General features: G+C 34.2%; 1 protein-coding gene across 2 annotated transcripts in view; it reads left to right on the forward strand.

Moving 5' to 3' along the window:
* didum (dilute class unconventional myosin) overlaps window positions 1-26,917 on the forward strand; it is a 696,374-nt gene that overhangs the window by 15,193 nt on the left and 654,264 nt on the right. For both annotated transcript variants that reach the window (XM_090402302.1, XM_090402303.1), the window contains exon 2: window positions 1,833-1,937. In XM_090402302.1, the coding sequence (XP_090258428.1) occupies window positions 1,833-1,937 (105 nt within the window). The remainder of the gene's footprint in view (window positions 1-1,832; window positions 1,938-26,917) is intronic.

The raw sequence follows: 26,917 nt of genomic DNA on the forward strand, positions 1-26,917 counted from the left end.
TTAAGAAAAGATATGACAACTAGTGTGGGTAATATGTACTATACTCCCTGGAGGTCTAATAATAATATATTAATATACCACTGTATTCTGTTATTCCTAGCAATATACAGTAACTTACACAGTATTTTGCCAGTCATCATTTCGCAAATTACGTAGGTAATAGTCCAAGCCAGTCATGTATGATGCTGATCAATTCTGATGAGCTGTAACTGGCAGCTTCTACTTAATACTACGTAATTGTACTGGATGAAAGGATGACCCAAAAGTCTTTAGAATTTTTTTATATTGTATTTTATTTTTTTTTATTGTAAATCTATGGGAATGGATGGAACATCAGTTTCCTTGCTTGGTTTTCCAAGCAAGGAAATGTTGATCAGCTTGTGTTTCAGAGGTGAAGAGGTTGGTTAGTTTGGAATAATGGATTAATGAAAGTAGGAATGTTAAGAGTATAGTATGAATTTATTAAGGGATAGCCCTTGTTTCAGTAATTTGGTTACATTTTTTATGGGAGCAGCAACTGCATCGGACAGAATAGATGTAGGGGTAGTAATTCTTCTGAATTTCCTGAAAGATTCATATGCAGATTCTGTTATAGTCCCATGATTTCCCAACTATTTATGTTGAAGTAAAATCTCATTGTGACAGACCTTATTTGGTATGAACCTAGTTTGTTATTGTTCTCTGAATTTTCTGTCATTGTTCTGCCTCTGTTTTTCTCATTTAGTAATTTTTCAAAGTATGGTAATTACCCCAGACATTCAGAATACCTTATCCTCACTTTTTTTATTACCTTTATCATCTTTGATTACTTTTGTGGTACTTTTTCCTCCAGTGCTTCCGTAGCTGAGTTGGTGTCACTGATGCCTAAATTCAGAATGACCTTTCAATTCCCATCTATGATGGGAATAGCCATTGAGGGCTTTTCACTTGATATAGTATTAGTGGTCTAAGACCAGCTAATTCTGCATCATTTCGAAAACAGACAAGAGTGGCTGGGTTTTTCCATTTCTAGAAATTCAGATTTTTCATCCCTCAAAATGCAATTTAACTATGTGGTCTTGTTTCACCCATTATTCTTACCAATTCTTCTTCTCCATGTGTGTAAGGATGTGTGCTTTGCACAATGGGATACTAAGGCAAGGGATGTGAAGTCATTAGCTTCTATATACAAGTTGCCCAGTCCTGAAAATACTTCAGTCACAAACTTTGTTTGTATACTTGGATAAAGGATTAAACCAAGAATATGATTTCTTTGTATCTTTTAATTTATAACTCTTCCTCCATTTCTGAGCTTTTTCAATAGCCTCAAGAACATTTTGTCATCATGATATACTAATTTTATTTTTTATTCACGGAGTCACTGCAGTATTTTGATATAGTGTTTTTATTGATTCAGTTTAAAAGTACAGTTTTAGTCATTCTACTGGTTGTTTGTTTTTCAGTAAAGGAATTGGGAAAAGTCTAGAGTTTTGTGAAATGATTCATGTAAGAACTATTGAATTCCATTAGTAGAGTTCCTGAAATTGTCACTTTATATTAGGGTCCCAGTCATTTAAAAAAAAAAAAGAAAAAAAAGAAGCGTTATTCTTCTTTGCAACTGAAGAAATTCTAAACTTAGTTTATTTATTTATTTACTCTTTTTTTTTTTTTTTTTTCAATGTTTAGCTATTAAGTACTCTTTTCTTCAGAAAAAAGGCTGTTTACTAAATGTTATGTTTATTTATTTTTTAATTTAGTAAAACAATTTAAACATTAGTTAAAGATGATTGTATAAACATTGGTTTCAAAATTGACACAGTATTGATAACTTCAATTTAATTAATCTTTCCTAGGGAGCACGTGTATGGATTCCAGATCCAGTAACTGTGTGGAAAGGAGCTGAAGTTTTAGCAGATTTTAAAGGTGGCAGTTTAGAAGTGGAATATGAAAATGGAGAGGTATGTGTTTGCATAACTAGGATGGGGGTTTCACTATGTTGTGAATATTCTAGAGGGCTGAAGTATCAGTTAAGACTTGGTATCATTTGATGTAATTTGATCTAACTTGCTTACAAGTCAGATGAGTTAGTTTTGAGCAGAAAAAAAATTCCAAACGCCAGTTTTCTTTACCACATAATTATAACTATATTTTTATTATTTTACTATTAAACTATCCTTCCTGATTTTTGCTTATGCATAAACCCACACTTCACTCTGCAGGTATTCAAAACCAAATTCGACTGAACAGGATGGTTAATCCTTATTTCCATAGTGTCCTATGTATGGTGTGTGTGTGTGCACGCGTGCTTCTGGTTAGTTTGTCTGTTTAGAGTGATGAAAAACCCGAGTTTCTGGGAGAAAAAAATCTTCTACCTACGTGTGAGACTGGCTAACTCACTATTCGATTCAGTATGCCTGATAAAGGTTTCTCACATCATTGACCGGATTTGAACCCAGGTTTTTCCAAATAATTGGAAAAATCAAAAGCTTTTCTAAGCCAACTGAGCTCTGGTGGTTCATTAAAGTACTGTTTGTTTTTTAAACTGTTTAATTTGTGCTATTGTCATAATAATTAAGGAGTTAGCTTTTATCTTTTTTTTTTTCTTATTCAAGCACAGTTACCATTTCTAAATACTGAACTATCCTATTTGCTTCATTTTTATGAGCTTATTTTCATTATGATTCAGTTGAATGTGAGAATAAATCAACAGTTATACTTAACTGCTAATCTGTTATTGCATTAGTAAAGCAGTTTTCAGTTACATCAGCAGCGATTGACTAGGAAGATGCTATGTCAAAAGCATGCATCATCATAATCACTTCTTCATGTGTATCCTCAAGAGATGTACAGGATGCTATGATTAGTTTTCTTGCACATTGATTAAGATTATTGTCATTTTGTCTCCATAGTTAAATTTTGTATTTCAGTTTTCTAAGGCACTACGAAATGCACCAATCTATGTACACCTTGGTCTTCATCTGGGTCTTTTCTTGCCATCCTGATATCAAACACCTGTTTGGTGCGACTCTCCTCTCTCATTCTGTTTGTCATCACACCACCTTAGATTAGCTATTCTGATAAGGTATTCTTGAATGCCTTGTCAAGTTTCTTTCTCATATTTTCATTTTTAATGAAACTTTTTAATCATCACTAGTAGAATCATTTTTAATGATTCTACTAGTGTTGTCATCTGTTAACTCCTCTGATTTTCTACAGAAATCTTTATCTCTGGTCTCCAGTCTTTGATAACTTGTTTTATTTCTAACCCACCTTTCTGTTCCAAGTTACAGTTGGTTGAAACACCATCATTTATACAGCTAGTTTAGTATTGTAGCTTATTCTCTTTTTAATTCCATATAAATTTATTCATCTGGCTTCCCACCATACCAGCTTTACATATTCAGTTATCTATTTCCATATTTAATTTTCCATATTCACTAAAAATTACATGATTTGCTGATTATTTTCATACTAGATGTGTTCAAGTTTTAGTTAGGATCTCCTGAAGACATTGTAGGGAATTTATTTAGAAGTACAGTCAGGTTTCTTTTTATGCAGTAGATACATTCCACAGAAAACAGCATATAAAAAATCGCACAAAAAAGACCTAACTTATGTTGAAAAATTAGGGATACATTCCATAATTTTCTAAAACCACATAAAACCAAAGCAATGAATTAAAATAAACCTAAAATCACATAAAAAAGTTTATAAAAATTCAGGGAAATAAGAATGCCTAAGTTTGTTTTAAAGCTTTATTCATTTAATTTTATTGAAAAGTAAAATTTTTTTTTACATTTTTTCATCAGAATTATCGTCGCTATTAGACAATATTCAGCAACGTTTGTGAACTGGTTGCGAAATCGCTTTCATCACTAGAACAGATAGTCAGTGCATCAGATCTGTATGGTAAAGGCAATGGTTCTTCACAAACAGAATTAGTTTCACTCTCGTTCTGTGCTGATTTTTTTTCTTTTGACATTGTAATCAGTGATTAAACTTTGCTATGATGATTTTACTAATTTTTTTATACAGCTCGTGATATCCAGACATACAGTTCTTCAGCTCACCTTGGAATTTAAAGGCTTGTTCAGAATTTGTCATTAACAAGAAAATGATTTTGCAATTTATTGCATAGCTCAAGATTTTCTCGAATTATATTTGCAGTGAGGGGGACAGGTTTTTCTTCCGCTTCACTATCGTTTTCTGGATCTTTGATGATATCTAAAACTAATCAATATCCAATAATGTCGTCACTTAAGGCATTATTCACAAGCAATTCGTCCACATCGTTCTGGCTAAATGTATCAAAACCTTCTCCACCAATTTCATGTGCCAAACTAATGATTTCAGCTGATAATGTTTGAATGGTTGCACTGTTTGCTACACATCCAGGCCAAGCTGCTTTCCAGCAGGCATTTAAAGTTTATGGTCTTATTTCAGCGATAGCAGATGCAACATGATTTAAGCAGTCCAAAATAGAATTTTTTCCCCCAAACGTCAGTTATTGTTTAACAGTAACCGATTCATTTTCTAGTTTATCAATATAAATTGAAAAGTGTACTTAACGTAATATTTTTTAAAAGTAGCAATTTTGCCTTGATCTAATGGCTGAATAATGCTTGTATTGTTGTATTGGGAAGTACAACACTACCTGTACATTTGGATGTTCTAAATGCGGATGACTTGGTGCATTGTCAACAATTAATAAAACTTTAAAATCGAGAGCTTTTTTGCTTCATATATGTTTCCACTTCTGGTACAAAGCAATTATTGAACCATTCAGTAAATACAGCATTTGTTACCCAGGCCTTTATATTAGCCATCCAATGTACCAGCAGCTGTTAGAGCACATGGTCCTAGAGATCGATTTACTAGGAGGGGTTGCAACATTCGATCCCCTGATGCATTGCCAAACTAATGATTACAAAGTAACAATGTTACTTGATCTTTGCTTGCTTTAAACCCCACTTGCTTTTTTCTGAGACTTTGCAATGGAAGTTCAACTAGGCATTTTCTTCCAAAACAATCATGTTTTATCAGCATTAAACACTTGATCAGGGCAATATCCGCTATCTTCCTGTAATTTTCATGTTGTGAAGTGCATTCCTTTTTAAAAACCCTTTGCTAGCCAAAAATTCTTTATCAGCCTGGGAAGCGGAAGTAGATGGCTCGAATTGCTTCATCTGTTCATAAAACCAAAGAGCTTTTTGTTTAATTAAATAACCACTTATAGGAATTCTTCTTCAAATTAATTCTTCAGTCCAAATTATGAATGCTCATTCCATTTTTTCTAATAAAGCATCTCTTGAGTACAATGATAATTTGGCACTTAGTTTTGCCAGAAATGCCAGATTTTCTTATTGCAACTTCATTCTTTTTAATTGCTCTTATAGTAGATTCGCCTAAAGTAAAATGCTTACCAATCGCCGTAGATCCTTCTCCTTTTGCTAAGTGATCTAAAATTGTAATTTTCATTTCCAAAGAAATTGCTTTTCTTTGGCGCTTTTTTTCTCCACTGGGCCAAATTAAATCTTTAAAATAAAAATTAGCGAAATTTAGACTTACGATAAAGAAAAGACAAACAGTTACTCACATGCAAAATTAAACTTCACGGACACTCACTGCTTACACATTTCTCACGTTACACAAGAATGTGCTGCAACACGCTGTTTGTTATGTAGACGGTACATAAGTTTTGAAGTTATGCACCGCATAACTTCAAAACTGCATAAAAAAGAGACCCGAGTGTATATCATAAAGTGTTACTTCCTATTAGAATGTGATCAATGTAGATAATGAATAAGAAGGGTGATATCCTGCACATTCTTTATCTTACACCTGACTTTCACATCAGACTATCTTCCTGTACAACTTTCAATTCTGTTTGGAACTATTGACTCTTATATGGTAATTCGATGATTAGGGTGTGTGCTTGATTAGAGCATGACTACATTGAGCTTTCCTCGTATGAAGATTAAAAATATTAGTGGTGCTCTCATTTTCAGAAAAAAAAAGTGTGTGTGGTGGGGAAAGTAATAATTTTGGATGGAATGAATGATTTAATAGGTGAAAAGTATGGAATGCATGGGGATGTGAAAGAATTACTGAAAGAAGCAAAAAGGTTACATGCAGTTATAGCAGCACCATTATGAGTGAGAATGAGAATATAATGAATAAAATTTTATGCATTATATTCTTTCAACTTTCTTTTCTTTCAATTCATATCAACTTTTCTTTCATATCTATCAGAGTGAGAGAATAAAGCTTATAAGTCTCTTGCCAAGGTATGATAGGAATGAATTGAAAGTCCATTTTAGCAAATAATTAAGGTGTTATCTTTGTGAAAAAGTAATGGCGTAAAGTCTTTAAATGTCTGTAGTGAATTTGATGTACTAAAGGATTTGTACATGACTGATTGTGAAAGTTTTGTACATTGAGAGAATGAATGTGTAAAAGCAGGGAAACCTAAGCTCTTAGGGAGGATGAAGGTGAACATGTATGCTTTCTAAAAGTGAGTGAGCAAGATTGAAAAAAGGATTAAAACCTAGCTTATAAAATTTCTTGGTATTTTTAACATAGTATACCGAAGTTAAAAAAAAAAAACTTTCTACATACAAGATTGAGAAATTTCATAAAATGCTGAATGCTTTACTGACTTTGCTACAAGTTCTCCGGTATTGTACTATGTACTAGGGTCACTTGCATTAGCTCACGCTAGTGGTTCGCCGATACTTCATAGTTTACTATATTCGGCATGAAACTCTCTGATTCCAATCTTTGAGTTTCTTATTTGGTTTTAAAACAATGTGGGATTTAATATCTCCTTAATTTAAATAATGCTGAATGCAATTTCTTAGGCCTCAAATCTGAATGATACATCCATTAAAAGATTAAAGGATATCTGTCAGCTCATGAGGATGTTGCAGCGCATGTGTACCAAGGGCAGAAATGTCATGGGGGAACAAGGGTGAGGAGTTGCTTGTTGGTATTGGTAAGCTTGAACTGCCAAAAATTAGGCATTAATGAAATGGTTAACAGAGGAAGATATTTTCATAGTTAGAATATAAGAGACACTGTATTTTCAGGAAATATAAAGAGAACAGGACTGCACAAGAAGAATTTCATCTAGCAAAAATAGTTCAACAGAAAGATACATTTAAAGCTATTTGGTGTGAGATTAAAACCAGTAGGACGAAATGCACTGCTTGGAAAGAAGTCAACAGACATCGTAGTGTGAGGAACAAACAGCTATGGTACCTACCTTAATAAGATGTAGGACATCCTTTTTCTGCGATGATTGCAGCAATCCTATGGGCACGGCCGCGATTGTGCAGATTGTGTGCCGCACAAGGGTGCTTAACGATGAGGGGCGCCATTTCACCATAGGAAATAATAAAATATATATGTATATAAATATTCTTTAATTATATCATACTATATAAATTACACAATTACATATTATAGTTAATGCAATAAAAATTAAATTTGAAATCAGTCAAATTATTATGAATTCTTAATAATCTAACAACATTTTTAACTTAATACATCATCAGTTTTATTATAATTTATTTGAAGTGAAACGTTATCAATATTACCAGAGATTTTATTTCACAGAAATAAAAGTAAGAGATAAGATTGACTCAGCGAATATTTTTAGTGGAAATTGTTAGTTTACGACAGACCGTGAATTCATTCTTATGCTGTGCTTTGCCCAGTACCGTTGACAGAGTGTAGCATAGAGGCAGCCTGCCTAACAGCGCTGTTTAATAAGGGCGCTCGTTCAGCCGTATTACGGCAACAAGATATTTTACAAAAATATACAGCATTTAGTTTACCAAATAATAAAGGCACCATTTCCCATTGACAGTTAAATATGTACTTATTATATTTTATTAATAAAAAAAATTATAGTCATACATACTAAAACTAAACATTTTAGAACCCACTTATTAGATACTTAAGGAAACAACCCATAAAGTATCGTGCGATGTGAATTTCATAAACTTTTATAGTCTATATATATATATATATATATATATAAAAAAATGATGGTACAACATGACAAAATTTCATGCCGGCTGGGGCGTCGCCCGGTTAAACAAGGCCCCCGTTGTTTTCGCCAGGGAACCAGGGCGAACAGCGAAAAGTCAGCTACTGGAACAAATCTGAAAACAAACCCCAACTCAACATCACCAGAGTTAAAGATCACTACTATCAACATAAGAAGCCTGAATGGCAAAGAAATGGAGCTAGCTGAGGAATTAGATAAGTACCAGATCGACATAATAGGGGTGACTGAAACAAAAAAGACCAAAACTGGTGAGATCTTTCTGAGCAATAAATACAAAATGTTATATTCAGGCAATGACAATCAAGGAAAAGAAGGAGTAGCCATAGTATTCAACACAAAATACGAGGCTAATCTTCTTGAATGGCAGTCAGTCTCAAGTAGAGTAATGTGGGCAAATATGAGAATGGGGAACTGGACAATGAGACTTATTTGTGCCTATGGTCCCACAGAAGGTTCTACTAAGGTAGAAGTGGAGGAATTTTTTGAGGCTTTAGAAAAAGCAACTGACACAATGAAAAAGGAAAAGTTGGTCCTTGTTGGGGATCTAAATAGCAGAGTAGGAAATGATTGTGAGACATACAAAAATATTTTGGGAAAATTTGGAGAAAAGAGCAAAGCTAATAATAATGGCAAATATCTGTTGGATTTCTGCTCAGGACATGGACTGGTTATTACTAACACCATGTTCCAACATAAAAATGTGCACAAATTCACATGGAGAGAAGAGGCTAGGAATAAGAAAAGTCTCATTGACTATGTTATTGTTGATAGTGATGTTTTCTCCCTGGTGCAGGACACCAGAGTGTACAGAGGATTTGAAATTGGAAGTGATCACTATTTAGTCTTGAGCAGGATAAAATTGAATTTCATATTGAAAAGAATAATATGTAAGAAAGTTTTAAAGCGAATAAAAGTTGAGCAGCTCTCAGATGTGAACTGTAGACTAAAATACAGAAATATTATTGAAAAGAAAATGAAAGTGTTTGAGAACAGGAATCAAACCTTGGAGATTCAGTGGCAAACTCTGAAGGAAACATTGATTGATTGATTCTGCCAGAGAGGCATGTGGTGAGGTTGTGTGCAAGGATAAAAAAATCAGAACTCCCTGGTGGACACAGGAAGTTAAAGAGGCAGTGAAGGAAAAGAAGAAAGCATATCAAAAGTTCCTGGCAAATAAGTCAGCTTTTACTCTTACAGAATACAGAGACAAATGTAAGAAAGCTAAACAGTGTGTAAAACTAGCTAAACAAAAGTCATGGGAGGACTTTGGCAAGAATATAGAAAATAAATATCAAGAAGGTGGCAAAATATTCTGGAGGTTGTTGAAGAAGCTTAGGAATGGAGGAAAGAGTGCTGTAAAAGGAATTAGAGATGATAAAGGTGAAATGAAAACAGGAGAAAAAGATATCCTTGAAGTATGGAGTAATTACTTTGAAAAACTGCTAAATGAAACAAGCAGTGATGACAGCACAGTGATAAAAAACACTGACCAGGCATGCAGTCAGGAATACATATCCATACTTGAAGTAGAAAAAGCCATCAAAGGCTTGAAATTTGGAAAGGCAGCAGGAGTAGATGATATTCGACCAGAAATGCTGAAGTATGGTGGTATAAGAGTCTTACAGTGGCTGCACTGCATAGTTCAGAAAGCCTGGACAGAGGGACGAATTCCCGATGATTGGAGTAGAGCTCTCATAGTACCCATATATAAAAAGGGAAATAAAACTGAATGTGAGAATTACAGAGGTATTTCCCTACTGAGTGTTCCTGGCAAGATCTATGCAAGTATACTTGAGAAACGGTTGAGAAGAATTGCGGAAGAAAAGCTTGGTGAAGAACAAGCTGGATTCAGGCCAAATAGAGGCTGTCAGGATCAGATCTTCACTTTACGACAAATAGTCGAGAAAGCATGGGAATATAACAAAGATCTGTATTTAAGTTTTGTCGATTTAGAAAAGGCATATGACAAGGTGCCAAGAGAGAAGCTATTCAATACGCTGCAGTTATATGGTGTCAATGGGGCATTATATCAAGCAATACTTAGTCTTTATTTGAGTTGTGAGTCAGCAGTTAGAATTGAAGGAAGTACAGGAAGATGTTTTAATGTTAAATCTGGTGTGAGACAAGGATGTACATTATCCCCTCTGTTATTCATTATCTATATGGATCACATTATGAAGGAATGTGGTATTAAACCTGATATCAAAATTGGAGATGTTAATGTCAGCTCTTTGCTTTATTCGGATGATGTTATACTTCTAAATAAATCCTCTACAAGTCTGAAAGATTCTCTGACTAAATTGAATAGCTGTTGTAATAGATATGGTATGAAGGTCAGTAATAAAAAGACAAAGACAATGAAAATAGGCAGAATCATTGAAAATGTCAACTGTGTTGTGAATGGAGAACCTGTGGAACATGTAAAACATTTCAGCTTCTTAGGCACAATTTTTACTGAAGATGGTAAACTAAATATAGAAATAGACAACAGAATCAGCAAAGCTGGTATCGTGGGAAGTCAATTGAATAAATTCATATGGAATAAGAAAGAAATTAGTCGGAACACTAAATTAGCTGTATACAAGACAGTGTTCAAACCAATTTTAACTTATGGATCTGAGAGCTGGGTCAGAAGTAAAACACTTGACCAAAGACTAGAGACCGCAGATATGAGAGTCCTGAGAAAGATTAGAGGCGTGAACAGATGGCATCAATGGCAATATCATATTAAAAATGAAGATATTAGGAAAGAACTTGACATTGTCAGCATCCAGGAATGCGTTAGCAGAGCTAATCTCAGGTGGTATGGTCACTTAAATAGAATGGGAGAGGAAAGATTAGCAAAACAAGTGTTCTCTGCCAGGTTGGCAGGAAAACGACCCAGAGGAAGACCAAGATATAGGTGGATTGATACGGTACAAAGTGCCTTAGAAGATAGAAATATAAGATCTGATAATGTTGGAGTCTTGACAAGTAACAGACTGATTTGGAGGAAAATTGTAGATAGGAAGTTAGTAATGATGTAATTTTTTCATATAGTACTGTCATATCCTGTACACCCCTTGAGGGTACATGGCAGGAATTTGATGATGATGATGATAAAATTATATATATATATATATAATTATATTATGCATGAATTCTCCTACTCTAATTGCGAGTCACTATCGCCCCGACTTTCACATTCGAGCGATAACTCGCTCCCTGCAGTAAACAATATGCCCTCCACAGCATCAACTATACTGCAGAAACACGAAAAACAATTAGTTTTTCATGTCACTGAATAAGGTTCACAGACATTTGCAGACTGTGTAATATATTTCTCAACAAATACTGCAATTAGAGACAACTGTGAATATAAACACTAAGTAATGAATAACATTTCCCTCCAACAGAAACTGCTGTATAGACTCAAGCAAAACCAGATGTTGCCTGTGCAACATAAGGTTTTGCTTGACACTACCCAGTCATGAACATGTTAAAGCAGTATATAGTGAATGTTTTTCAGATATTATGGAAATCAGTTTAAGAGAATTATCATTTCCATTCAATTATCAGCTTGCTTTTTGTTTGGGTCGCGCGATCTTTTGTTAATACCGCACCAATCATATGCACTTCTTGATAGTTGCTCTTTCTCTACTCTAATCGCGCACATCTTTCACTTCTCATTAGTAAATTGTCAAGGATTGTTCATTACGTATCTCAAGTCTTAAATTACTGGTAATTTTTGCTTGATATAATGGGAAAGAAGATGACTCTATTTGGGTAGATAACTTTGACGTTGCCAAGGAAGCTGCTTTCAAAGACAGAAGAAGTGATGGAGAATAGAAGCTTCTTGGTAAGTCATACCCATTTCCAGTTTTTTTTTCCTGAAAACTTTAGTTTCCGAAATTCCCCACATATATCTCGCACCACAATTTTTTAGCTTTAATTTTGGAACAAAAAGTGCAAGTTCTATTTGAGCAAATACGTTAATTTTTTTAGCTTTCAGATTCTTAAGTATGGATCATTGGTTAAAGACTGGATTTATAAAACGCACAAAAGAGAGCAATATAGCAGATATAGAAATAAGCAATTTCACTTCTCTCATTGATGATAAATTATTTATATTAAGTAAAAATGTATAGTGTCATTATAAATTTTGTTCTATTAAAAAATAAATCTTTTTTTTTGTTTAAATGTACATCTAAATTCAAATAAAACAGACATTTACAATGAAGTATATTTTTATTTGTTGTTATTATTATTTTGATAAGGTACTTGGTAATAATGAAAATTAAAGAAGAGGTACACGGATATCTGAAGTTTCAGAAACACTGATCTATCCAAATATTTAGTCTGAAACATAGGTGTATATTACGCTGCTGTTTGTTTTCTTAAATTCTGCATCGAATTTGGATAGACGAAATAGCATGATATGTACTTCTTACATTTTTTTAAGTGTCATTTCGATTTTGAATGTGAAACACATTGAGTGTATTGTGTTCTGTGTTTAAGTGACTTTGGACAATTTTTGACTTTGATTTTAATTGTCTACTTATTTTTGGATTTTTGATAGACAAATAAAATTTTAAAGATAATGGTTTATAAATTATAAACATATTAATCAGCTGAGGGACCATAGCTAAAAATCCCGTATATATGCGGGGTAGACTATCAGCGCATCAGGCTTACGCAGCCTGACTTAAATTAATACATATAGGTTATTTATGAGCTATAAAACTCTTTAGATGATCTAGGTTTGTTTACACATGCTGCAATTGGCCCTTTCTTGATACTTTTTTTGGTGTATTTTTGCATCATTTCATTTTGTGCGTTACAGTGTTACTGTGCAGTTGCCTTTTGTTTTATAAAATATATTTATTGTTGTTTAGTAAATTTTTTTTGAATTTGGATTATTATTCATGTAAAGTAAGTACGTCTATTATATTTTTGCTAAGTTTGAAAATCAGTTAAATTGTTTCATTTTAGTTAATTATCTTATTTTGAAAACAAAAGATTTTTATCTTATGTTGGGTAGACATCTAGAAAGTAAATAATTTGCAATAAGAGATTTATTTATATATTTGTTCTTGTTCTGGTTGGAAGATATTGGGGTTGGGGTCCTTTTACTAATTTCTTTAATAAATAATTTTAATATTCTAGAAATTTCTTAGTTATTAAACAATTACCAGAATGTAAAAAATATTAAATAAATACCACTGAGAAATCAATCAGTGGCTAATATCCCTATGTTAATTTTCAAAAAAATACCTAAAATGTAAGCATATTTATTATTCAAAACATCTGAAAAATCAAATTCTGTAATAAAAAAAAAAATAGTCAGTTTTGGGCCATTCACCTTAAAAATAATAGTCAGTTAAGGGGTTAAAAAATAAGTTATTATTATTATTATATAAAAACCTCCATGGAGTCAGAGCCTCATTGTGTAAGGTCCACTGTTATACACAGAGCTTATCATACTGCGCCTTAAATATATTCACTGTCTCTGCACTCGCCACACTCTCGGGCAATGCATTCCAATCACTCACCATTCTCCATGCAAAAAACCTGCTCCTCACTCCCTTGCTCATACCCTCCTTATATAGCTTCCAGGGATGACCTCTTGTTCTCCTGTTATCCTCACCCATTCTGTGCAAAACCTCCCTGACATTAATCTGGTAATAACCTCTTAACAGCTTATATGTCTCAATCATATCTCCTCTCCTCCTTCTATCCACCAATTTTTGCAAATTGCACATTTTGCCAATCTGTCTTCATACTCTACATTCTAGAGACCAGAAACCACCTTAGTCAATTGCCTCTGAACTTTTTCCAACGTATTTTCAACTTTTTGAAAACCAGGTGACCAGGTCTGTGCACAGTAATCCATTGTGCACCATGACCTGATCAAAGCCTTATACAAAGGAACCATAACATCCTTACTTTTACAAGTCAATGTCCTCCGCATCATTCCCATTATTTGCTGTGTTGTCTTCACAATTTTAGTAACATGTCCCCGAAATTTTAGGTCCTTGTCTACAATCACTCCCAGAACTTTCATCTCCTCTACCTCTTCCAAGATATTTACACCGATTGTGTACTTTACATCCCATCTCTGCTTCCCAAATTTCAAAACCTTACACTTTGAAACATTGAATTGACATCACCATTCATTTACCCATTCAGCCGGTGTATTCAAGTCCTCTTGCAAAGCTACAGCATCCACTCTACTCCTGATAGCTCTCCCCAACTTTGCATCATCTGCAAACAACTGCACATCACCATTCAGACCTCTACAAATATCATTCACATACAAATTAAACAACAATTGACCCAAAACAGACCCTTGAGGTACACCACTAGTAACTCTCCTCTTGTGGGATATCGCTCCTTCATACACAACTCACTGATACTTATCAGATAGCCAGTCTCCAATCCGGTGAACCAATCTACTGTTCAGCCCCATCCGTTCCAATTTAATTACCAGCTTGTCATGTGGCAATCAATTTATCAAATTGCTTTGCAAAATCTAAATATACCACTGTATATGCAACACCCTTATCCAAAGCATTTGTCACTTTATTATAAAAAGTAAGCAGATTGCTAAAGCACGATCTTCCTTTAGTAAATCCATGCTGGCCACCAAAGAATATTTTTCTGTTGTCAACCCAATTCTCAATCTTAGTCCTAACTAACTTTTCTAATACCTTGACCACAAGTCCAGACACATACAGACTGGTCTATAATGCAAAGCCTTACTCTTATCACCTCCCTTATGAATTTGAACAATTTTACGCTCTTTCCACTCTTTTGGAACTTGACCCAGTGAGGGACTCATGTTGAAAAGATATACAAAAGCTATTGTTAACTCTCTGGCACATTCCCTCAAGACACGTCGGGGAAATAGCATCAAGTCCCACAACCTTATTTACATCAAGTCTATTCAATTCCTCATATACCTCCTGTTCACTTACTAATAGTTCCTCCTCCTCCTCCTTTCCCACTGCTTTAAAGTTCTGCATGGTGCCACATTCACAAGAATGAAATACATTTATAAATTGCTCACTAAATATCTCAACTATATCTTCCGCAGCAGTTACCATTCCTCCGTTTTCATCAATTAATCCCATTCTACCATAATCATTCTTTCTTCTACCACATATCGAAAAAACTCCTTAGGATTTTTTTTGGCTGCTTTAGCTAACTGCTGCTCATACTGCATTTTTGCTACCCTTATCAAGCTAGTCACCTTCCTCGCTTGCTCTTTGTACTTCTCAAGCAAATTGGCTGTTATAAATACTCATTTTGTGTTTCTTCCAGACTGCATACATTATCTCTTGATTCATCCATTTTACACCGACTCTATTTACCCTCTTAACCTTTGGAATACACGCTGATATTGCCTCCACCAAATAGTTCTTGAGTATGGCCCAAGCAACATTGATATCCTTTCCATCCAGTTCCTCTTTCCAATTTATTATCGCAAGCTGTTTCCTGAGCTTTTTGTAATTACCAATCTTATAATTCCACATATATCCCTTTCTAACAGACGTCTTCGAATGACTGGTCACCCTGCAAGTGATCACCTCGTGGTCACTCTCACCAACTGGTGGAGGGAAAATTTCAGAAATTATTTATTTTGGTGGACAACTTTTAACCCTCTTCTTATTTTAAAGTCTAACCAAGTGTGTTAACACCTAGATGTCGGGAAAAAAAAGCCAAAGAAGTTATCTGGTACACAAAACAAGAAAAGACAATTGCAACGAGTAAAACTGGAACATAAATTGGCTGGATCACTGAATAAATTTTTAACTTTAGGACCACATAAAAAATGAAGAACAGAAAGTTCTGATGAAGCAAGTACTTTGTGTAGCTTTATTACAGAAAAAGAGAGGACACAAGATAACTATGAAGAAACAAATGTTACATGCGAATATGAAACTGGCCTGACTGGACTGTCTACAGAAATTGCAGCAGAAGAAATATTGGATTCCGATTCAGCAAAACACGAAACTTCACAAATTTTACTTTATATTTTAATGTTAATGATCCAGGTACTTGGCCAAATCATATAACTACCAAAGTTAGAGATTGTTTAGTTGAGCATTGCCTGTGTCAAGTAGTTAATAAAGAATTTTCCCAAAGATGAATCTGGCCACAAGTTTTCCGATTCATACTATTATCGAACTTTAGCAAATGGAGAAAAACTTTTACGAAGTTATTTAGTTTATTCAGAATCGCGAAATTCGGTTTTCTGTTATTATTGTAAAATATTTGGTAGTCAAAATTCCCAACTTACTAAAGAATACGGTTGTAACGATTGGCAACATTTGAGTCATATACTAAAAATTCACGATACAAGTTCCATGCACATTAAAAACTGTTCAAAATACAGCGAACTTAAAATATCGTTGATTAAGAAATGCATTATTGATTGTACACAACAAACATTATACGAAACTGCGAAAAAATATTTGCAATCTGTTATAGAATGGTTAATCTAATAATACAATATTTATCAAGACAGTGTATAGCTTTTAGAGGTTCTTCACAAAAACTTTTTGAAAATGATAACGGCAATTTTTTAAAGTTAGTAGAAACTGTTGCTAAATTTGATTCGATGATGGCAGAACACTTGCATCGCATCCAAACATCACAAAAAAAAAAAAGGAACATTGCTCATTATTTAGGTGATAAAATACAAAATGAAATCATCCATATAATTTCTGAAGCTATAAAACAAAAAATTTTAGAAATGGTTAAAGAGGTGAAATATTGTTCATTAATTCTTGACACTACTCCAGATATGAGCCACAGAGAACAATTATCTATTGTTATTAGATTTGTTAATCAAAATACAGATACAAATATAGCAGAAATTCATTAACATTTTTTGTGTTTTCAATCTGTAGAAGATACCACTGGGCAAGGACTATTTGAATTTATAAAAAATTATTTGAATATTAACATTTCAGATTTATGTGGCCAAGCTTATGATAACGGTTCAAATATGCGAGGCAAACATAATGGACTGCAGAAAAAATCCTTGAAATAAATTCGAGGACCCTTTTATTCCATGTGCTGCTCATTCATTAAATTTGGTAGTTAATGATGCAGCTAAGATATCATGTGAAACTGTAAATTTCTTTGGAGTAATACAGGAATTATAATTATTTTTCAATATCTGTGAAGCGTTGGGCTATATTAAAAAAACATATTCATGTTTTAAATTTGAAACCACTTTCTGCTACTAGGTGGGAAAGTAGAGTAGAAGCAATAAAGCCACTTAAAAATAATATGAAGGAAATTTACCAGGCTCCTTTTTGATATTACGGAAGATGAAACTAAAGATATCGATTCTAGAGTTCAGTCAGACAACTTAATTTCAAAGATTTATTCGTTTAAATTTATTTGCTCTGTTCATGTTTGGTACAAAATCTTAAGTCTTGTAAATGTTGCAAGCAAAATAATGCAGAATCCGACATTTGATATAGAAAAAATTACAAAAAATCTTGATTATGTTATACAAGAATTAAATACTTGCCGAACAGACCAATATTTTGCAACTATTATTAGAACTGTAGACGATCTTAATATTGATCTTATTTTTCCAGACATTTGCAAAAGAACAAAAACAAAAATGTTTGGTTACGAAGCATCAGATGAGACAACGCATGATCCTAAACAAAATTTTAAAATTAAAATTTTGTTTAGGATTTTAATTAGCAAATTAAAAGATTGGAGCGATGAGGATTTAATGAAACATTGTAAAGATTTGCACTTAAAACAGCGACAATCAAGATTCCGACAATCGATTGATGGTATGACTTTATTTGAGGAATTAAAAACTTTGCATTGTTTTATTAAAAAAGAGTCGGCTCTTCATGATGTTTTAAATTATATATATGAAAATAAATTAACCAACACGTTTCCGAATACTGCGATTGTGATGTGTATTTATTTAACATTACCAATATCCATAGCATCAGGGAAAAGAAGTTTTTCAAAACTGAAACTAATAAAAAATTATTTGAGGTCAACGATGTCTGAAGAGCGTCTAAAGGATTTATCGATTATATCAATTGAAAATAATATTATGGTTTCATTAAATATTAAAGATATTAAAAATTTTGTGGCTGCTAAAGATGGATAAATATGTAAAATAAATCTACGTTTATTCTAAATTCTAATTGTTATATAGTTAAAAGCATATCTCCAAATTATCTTTATGTAATATTTCTTTTTATATTAAAATAAAAGTAATTTTTGTTTATATATATATATATATATATATATATACACGTTCTGTTGTATTTATATATTAACGAATAAACATTTTTGAAAATTTTTATTATTAAAAATTTCTTATTAATGAATTTCAGTGATTACAATGTTCTACTACTGTTAAATAAAATTTATTTTTATGTATGGGTATAAACTGTTTTGTACTTTTAACAAAGTAAAATTTTTCATGGAAACTTGTTTTTTTTATGTTAATATAGTCTAACACTTCACAGATATTGAAAAATAATTATATAATTCTTGTATTACTCCAAAGAAATTTGCAGTTTCACATGATATCTTAGCTGCATCATTAACTACTGAATTTATTTCAACGATTTTTTTTCTGCAGTCCACTATGTTTGCCTCACATATTTGAACTGTTATCATAAGCTTGGCTGCGTAAATTCTAAATGTTAATATGCAATAATTTTATGGGGGCACTGAAAAAAGTTTTGCTCAAGGGTGCCTCCTACCCATGGTGTGGCACTGCCTATGGGGCATACTTTCCACAAGTGTATGATAGTGATCAGTGGGAATTTTGGACCATGCTTCCTGCAGGCATGTGATGAGGTTCTGGACTATTGTGGGGTGGATGTCCCTTGAACTCACCCGACGCTCCAATTCATCCCACAGATGTTCGATAGGGTTGAGATCAGGACTCTGTGGATGCCAGTCAAGTGTGGTGATGGTTATGTCCACAAACCATGCAGCTACAGCAGCACCATTATGACACGGTACATTATCTTTCTGAAAGAGAGACAGTGGTCAGTTCTATAGGAAGCATTGCCTTGTCCAGAATGTTCAGCTGCTTCTCTAGTTCTGTGTTTGTGGCACAACAAACAGAGGTCTGAGGCCAAACCAGGAAAAACAAAACCATACCATCATGCCACCACCTCCAAATTTCATATTTGGGATTGCACACTCTGGTAAGAGATGTTCACCTGACATCCATCACACCTGTCCATCTGCTCAGTAGAGTGTGTAGCATGAATTTTTGCTCCATAACGCATCTTTCCAAGTTTCATACATACCACTGTATGCCCTCTTTGCATCACTGAAGATGACGATGCATGTTTGTTCGGGTAATGTGGGACTTGGATATTATAGTCCTACAATGGAAACCCATGTTGTGAGTCTCAATTCTGAATTTTTGTACAGATTCGTGTTTCAGTTGATGCCTGGAATTTTGCATTCAGCATGTTGGTCGATGAATGGCAGTTTTTACATATTATCCTTTGTAGTACTCTACGGTCACTTTTGGTGAGTGGTGGGTTGTCCATTGCAGGCAGCACTTGCAGTTGACTCCCTGCACTTCGATCTCAGTGTGGTATCACTGATTGTTGACCTGGGAGATGGACCAATTTGTCATCAATTTGCTGAACAGATAGGCCTGCAACATAGCATCCTGTCACAATGCCTCTTTCAAACTTCATCAGTTTTCTTCTCAGCCATTTCACCCAGACACAGTGGCACTGTCTTGGGAGCATCATGTTCCTCCAATTTATACTGGCTACAAACATGTGACTCATTACATGGCACAATGCATCTTCTCCACTGGGTTGGCCGTTGACTTCTTTTGTAGTAGTGTATATATTTAGTTGTTGCTGTATGTCAGGAGAGCAAACGGAGATATGGTTAACATGCATCAGTGAGAACAGGAGGAGGCGGGGGGAAAACCTGCTTTGGCGTCATAGATTGGAGGGAAGCAAAGAGCACAGGAGGGGAAGGAAATAGAATAATGGCAGCACTTTTCGGTATGTCTTTTACTTATTTATTGATATAGTAATCACAGTACACTTTTGTAATGTTGATATAAACAATCTTACACATAGTGTGGGATTGTTCGTATAAATAAGCATAACAGATATAGCATTCTGTAAGAAAATAAATTCATTATTATCGAATTCCTGATATATACCCTCAAGTGGTGTTGGGTACTATGGTGGTACTGTATGAAAAGTTTGCATTATTACTAATTACTGTTGAGTTTTCCTCCAATACCTGTGAGGACTCCAATATTGTCAGATCTTATATTTTGGTCTACTAAGGTCTCTAAAGTCCTAATTAGGCCTTCTATATTAAAAATAGAAATTTAAAAAAATGCGAGAGATAACAGGTATTGGTTGTCTTAAGATGACTGTCTCACAAATCTTAGGCAAAGTTATACTGCCATACTTGTTGAGGTTCAGAGTATGTTTCAAGGCTTCCGTTGATTCTAAGAACAATCTCTCTGACTTGTAAAAGCTTCTGTGCAGTAGTTTAATTTTCTTCCAGTTGATCCTGTGTGCAGGGGGGGGTATCCAAAGCATGATCTGCTAGACCATGCTTTGGATACCATAGCGATAGTGCTAGATGTATTTTCTTTGTTAACTGAGGCGGATGTCTGCAGTTCTTCCTTTGACTGTAGTAAGCTTGATCACATGAATAGGGTACCTTGTAGACTCCTGGATGTGAAATGGGAGAGATGCTGTTCTTGGGTGAATGGATGAGAGTAGCTAATTCGGCATGTGTTCTAAATATGGTGCATAGTTGATGTTTAGTGAGCACTCTAGATATCTTTTCTGATGTGCCTTTAATCTATGGGATGTGACTGTTTTGCTGTAGTTCTCCATGGTGGACAGTGAGGAGTATTTCTGGGGCGCATTTAGTATTTTGTCTTCCTTATGGGGGGGGGGGTTATAGCCCCCATGCTCTTACTACTGAACTCACTCACTCACTTATGCCACACCTTCTTAGCCAATGGCTGTAATCCCCATAAGATAGACAAAATACTAAATGCAGCCCAGAAATACCCACTGTACACCACGGAGAACTACTACAAAACAGTCACCATCCCATGCATTAAAGGCACATCAGAAAAAATATCTAGAGTGCTCACTAAACATCAGCTACGCATCATATTTAGACCATATGTCAGGTTGGCTACTCTCATCTGTTCACCCCAAGGACAGCATCTTTCTCTCTCTTATCACATCCAAGAGTTTACAAAGTACCCTGTTCATGTGATCAAGCTAACTATGGTCACACAGGAAGAACTCTGAACATCTGCCTCAGTGAATATAGAAAATACATCCAGCACTATCACTATGGCAAGTCAGGTCTAGCAGACCATGCTTTGGATACTCTTGCACACAGGATCAACTGGAAGAAAACTAAAGTACTGCACAGAAGCTTTTACAAGTCAGAGAGATTGTTCTTAGAATCAACAGAAGCCTTTAAACATACTCCGAACTCAACAACTATGGCTGTATAAATTTGCCTAAGATTTGGAAGACAGTCATCTTAAGACATAACTAATACCTGATGTTTCATGTTGTTGTTTATTTTTTTAACATACAAGGGTGGTCTGAAATGTTCTTGGCCTAACAATGAAAAAACAAATTTATAATTTCAAAATTATTTTTCTTTTTCAAAATAATCTCCCTTAAGACTAATACATTTATTCCCGCGATGCCCCAGCACCATTAACCCGTCCCTGTAGTGGTTCTCAGTAAGATCTGTAAAATACCCCTCTACAGCTGCAATCACTTCTTGATTCGAAGAAAAACACTGACCAGTGAGGAAGAGTTTTAGTTTTGGGAAGAGATAGCCAAAGGGAGCCAAATCTGGGGAACAGGGTGGATGTTTCAACAATTCATAGTGCAGATCCCTTAATTTTCCCATTGCCAAAACACCTTTGTGGGCAGTTGCATTGTCCTGATGAAAGATGATTTTTTCATCTCGTCAGGTTAAAAGATTGGAATAATATTCCCCGGTTATTGTTTTACCCTTTTCAAGATAATTAATAAACAAAATGCCTTTAGCATCCCAAAACACTGATGCCATGACCTTTCCTGCTGATTGAACTAATTTTGTGTTGTTTGGCACTGAACAACTGGATTCTGTCCACTGTTTTGACTGCTGTTTAGATTCTAGTGTGTGATGGTGAATCCAAGTCTCAAATGGTGAATGTGTGATGGTGAATCCATAGTAATAAATCGATGCACAAAATCAGTTTTATTCTTGTTAAAATGCTCCAAGCACTGTTCAGAGATTTTCATGCGAGTGCATTTTTGATCTGCGTGAGCAAGTGCGGCATCCATCTTGCACAAAGCTTTTTCATTTGAAATTCTTCATGCAAAATATATCTTACACGTTCTTTTGAAATGCCTATAGTCTCAGCAATTTCACGCACTTTGACTCGCCGGTCATCCAATACCATATCGTGCACTTGATGAATGATTTCTGGTGTTGTTACACTTTTTTGGACGTCCTTCACATGGATCATCTTCAAGGCTGATACGGCCACGTTTAAACTCGGCAACCCATTTCTCAATTGTTGAAAATGAAGGAGAAGAGTGCCCATAGACTTTTATGAACTTCGAATGAATTTCTTTTGGCATTAAACCTTCTTTTACAAAGAATTTTATAACTGCATGATGCTCAATTTTATCCATTTCAAGGGATACTGACAACACTTTTGCTTCAGACAGCTGTATAAAACAAACTACTTGATAGAATGACTTGCAATTTCACATGGATGTTTATGACAGATGTACCAAATTAGAAAAAAAAAAATCTTGCCGATAATGTTGCCATCTATGGTCGAGGCCAAGAACGTTTCAGACCACCCTCGTAGATGATGCCTAATTAGGACTTTAGTGTTTGTCTTATAGCTACAATTGTTTTAACTAGTCCCATTGTTACACCAGATTGTTAATGTCTCACGCACTGTGACAAACTATTTTTTGTACTCTGAAGAAGCTGGTTAGAATACCAGCGAAATATCAGCAATAAGTTAATAAATTAATTATTTACTTATCATTCTATGTTCTAATATATACTATCAAAATTAATCAACATTTCCATATTTAATTTGTTCTTTTCAGTAAAATTTATGCGTAAAGAGCTGAACTATTTTACTTGTATCAGTTCTCTGCTAAGAAATACTGGTGATGTTTTCTCCTCTAACCAATTTTCAAGTTTTTTTCTCTCTATTGTGAATTTCCATACCAAATTTGTTATGGCAGTTATTCAGTCTCATCAAAGAATCCTGAAGATATATCTGGATTTATTTAGAGGTATAACATCTTCATGTTAATCAACTTCAACTCTATTTAAAGTAAACAGCTAAGTTGAATATCTCAATTTTGAATATCAAATTTGATGACACTTTCCTTCATAATGTGATTCATATAGAAGAGAATAATATCAGAGATGATGTTCATCCTTGTCCTGCACCTTATATGACATCAAACATCTTTCTGCACCTCCTTCCATTCTAACTGCTTACAATTCAAATACAGAGCATATTGCTATATAAATATTTAATTTTTTTATTTATTTTATGTGGTTCCCACCCATGAAAGGTTATTAGTAATCTTATAGTACATTTGCTGTGGATGGGCTAAGGATTTATCCAATTTTTTATCAATTTTACATATATTTTTTATGCATATTTATGGTCTGGAAACCTTGCTCTAGAGACCAAACATGGGACTTTTTCAAGCAACTTCTGGCCTCCAATAAGCAGGAGAGTGGTCTCACACTGGGTGATGAAATTCATCTCCCACCTAAAGACAATTGCAAACATCCATGCCCACAGTGGAATTTCAACCTGTGACCTGTTGGTTGGAGAGTTTTATTCTAACCACTCTTTAGCTTAAGTATATTGATGATATTTTCATTATCTGGCACTTTCTTTAGCCAATTGAATAAACAACACAAAAACACATACAGTTCGCAATTGAAATTGAAAGTTAGAGCGCACTTCCATTTCTGAATACACATCACACATCTTTCCTTTTAGGCACTCTATCCTTTGCTATTTACTATAATCTAGGGTGAGAAGATATCCTATTTTTAATGGAATTGTTCCTTTTTACAGCCACTGATCCCATTGTCCCATTCTGACTGCAAGCAGGATGCCAAATGCCCCATTTTTTAATGCATCCTATTTTCCTTATTTTTTCCTCGTTCTCATAAATGCAGTTTGTTGCAAATTAGTGAAGAAATTTACCCTGTTTCCAATAGCTGGCACTGTAATCAATTCAGATACCTTTCACATAGTTTCCACAGGTGGCCTTATAATGCATATCAGAGATTCAACTTTTGTAGTAGCATGGCTGATGCAATAGACACACGTGGATGAATTCTTGTATTTTGTTTGATATTTTTCAAAATATATTGGTGGTTGTGGCATAAATTCTGTAGCATTATTTGAAGAGTTGAGTAATATAATTATAAATTCAGTTTTTTGAAAATAGGTTGTGAGATATCCAAGCAAAAGTGTAGTTTCATGGACAAGTTGAAACAAGAATTTCCTTTCCTAACTGAAAGTCATAATTTTAATCGATTCATGAAGTTTTATGTGCTGTTTGGAGAGCTGAATTTTCTATAGATCATGGTGGTCATTCAGATATTACTACACACTGCTAAAAAGAACCACAAAGAAGCAGTAGTAGTAGCAAAATTGCAAGCTGTAAATGAACAGAAATATCTTGTTGCACAAGAAGGAGCTTTCCATAGTATCACATATAACTGTTCATTTAGATCAGTAGATTGCACACCAGCCATCATATATAATTTATTCTCAGAAAGATTCACATGTGCAAGAAGAATATGTAAAAGTATAGTTGAGTGTACTGGCTCCTTTTGCATATCCTGAAATGATAAGTGACTTATATGAGGCAGAATATGTATCTGTTATGGTAGATTCATCAAATCACTCAAGCCTGAAGTTGGTCCCAGTTTTGGTAAGCTATTTTATACCTATGAAAGGATCACAAGTGAAATTGTTGGAATTCCAAAATCTCGTTGGAGAAATCACATTCTGCAAATATTAACCAAGAAATATAAATTAACCAACACAAGATAATATTATTTTATGGTGACAAATGCAACCCCAATTTTGGTGGCATTGCAAGTGAAGGCAACAATCTCCTTCATAAGTTAAGTAAGAACATGAAAATGAACATCTTGGGAGTAGGCTGTGCTGCACATATCATGCATAAATAAGTGCAGATATGTTTCCAGTTGATGTGGAATTAATTATTAAAGTGTTTCAATATTTTCATGTTTTTTTCTATTAGAGTTGAGGTACTGAAATCCTACAATTTTGTGGAAGTGGTAGGGAGTGTGAAGAGGAGAAGGCTCTCCATGCTACCTGCTGTGGAAAGAATGATCAAAACGTTTGATGGTCTCAAGTCATATTTTCTATCACAAGATAAAAGTCCCAAACTCTTGAGGGATTGTTTTAATAATCCACAGTCCCTTCTGTGGTTCACGTTCATTCACACTCAACTTAAAATGTGTAATAACACTATCAAAAAGATTGAACAAGAAGACATCTGTGGCAGTGAAGTGGCACAAGAACTAATTGCCCTGATAGAACAAATTCTCAATAGAAAGAAACATTTTTGACATCTTCTGTCCTGGACCTCAAAAATCAACTGATAAAGGATTGTGTCATCAGATATTGAATTTACTGAAACTGTTAATAGTTTCTATGATACTTTCCTAGAATATTTGTGGAAAACTGCACCAAGCCTTTTGCAGAGCTATATGACTTTAAATGGGTTTTGATAAATATCCTTCCATTCTGATGTGTTGTTCAACAGTGTGCATCCAAAACATCCAAAATTGACATCAACATACAACATACTAAAAGAATAGATGGAGACAAACTGTTCAATGAATTAATCATGGGAAGAGTATATGTGAATATAAGATTGATCATAGGAAGAAATGTGGTGTGACAACTAGCAAGAGGTGGGCTGAGACAATTCACACAATGAAAAATGAAGTTTTGGGAATGTAATACATATTGTGAGATTTGTGTTAGGAATACCAGGCAGAAATGCATCATTAGAGAGGGTGTTTTTTTTAATGAATGCATTTTGCAGTGATGAAAGGAACATTATGCTTTTTAATATGCATGAAAAGCATAATGTACAAAAATACGTGATGGATATATTTTGGATTACATATTTGTATTTAGCGCCTCAAAATACATTTGATTCACCCAAATTTCTTTTTCTTTTAAGGTTACGTGGTGATCAGCATTCATATTTATGAATTTAGGGACACAAAACACACACGTGTTGAAATGATTATTTTACTAATTATTAATAAAATAACACTTGTTTCGTACCCTGTATTGAGGTCATCATCAGAAGGATACATGTTTATAGGGAACCAAGCTACATGCTCTTGCACTTTATAAAGGTAAATTAAATCTACGCTGTTAATTAATCTTTTTCTTAGCCTGACCTCTAGTGATAATTAAATTAAATTAAAAAAACAACAAAAAATTATAAATTAAAAATTAAATAAAAAAACTATACAATAAACTCTGCTGAAGTCCTCGTATTAAGATTCTTCTGGATTTGTACAATTCAGATTGTTATACTATGATTTTCTTCAGGACTTGTACAGATGGGTCCCCCACATTCTTGGAATGGTTAGGCCATCATTTTTGTTCAGATTTGGATTATTTTTGAGCATTTTACATGCTTCTTTAAATTTCCTCTCGAACCAGGTTTTGGTGCAGTGTAGGAACTTGGTATTTTTCCAAACAATTCTGTAGTATGTTTGGAGTGTGGTCAGAAAGGCCGGTTT

Source organism: Typopeltis vanoorti, chromosome 13 (genome assembly GCF_054136105.1).
Source record: "Typopeltis vanoorti isolate ZY-2024b chromosome 13, IOZ_Tvanoo_1.0, whole genome shotgun sequence".
Taxonomy (NCBI): Eukaryota; Metazoa; Arthropoda; class Arachnida; order Uropygi; family Thelyphonidae; genus Typopeltis; species Typopeltis vanoorti.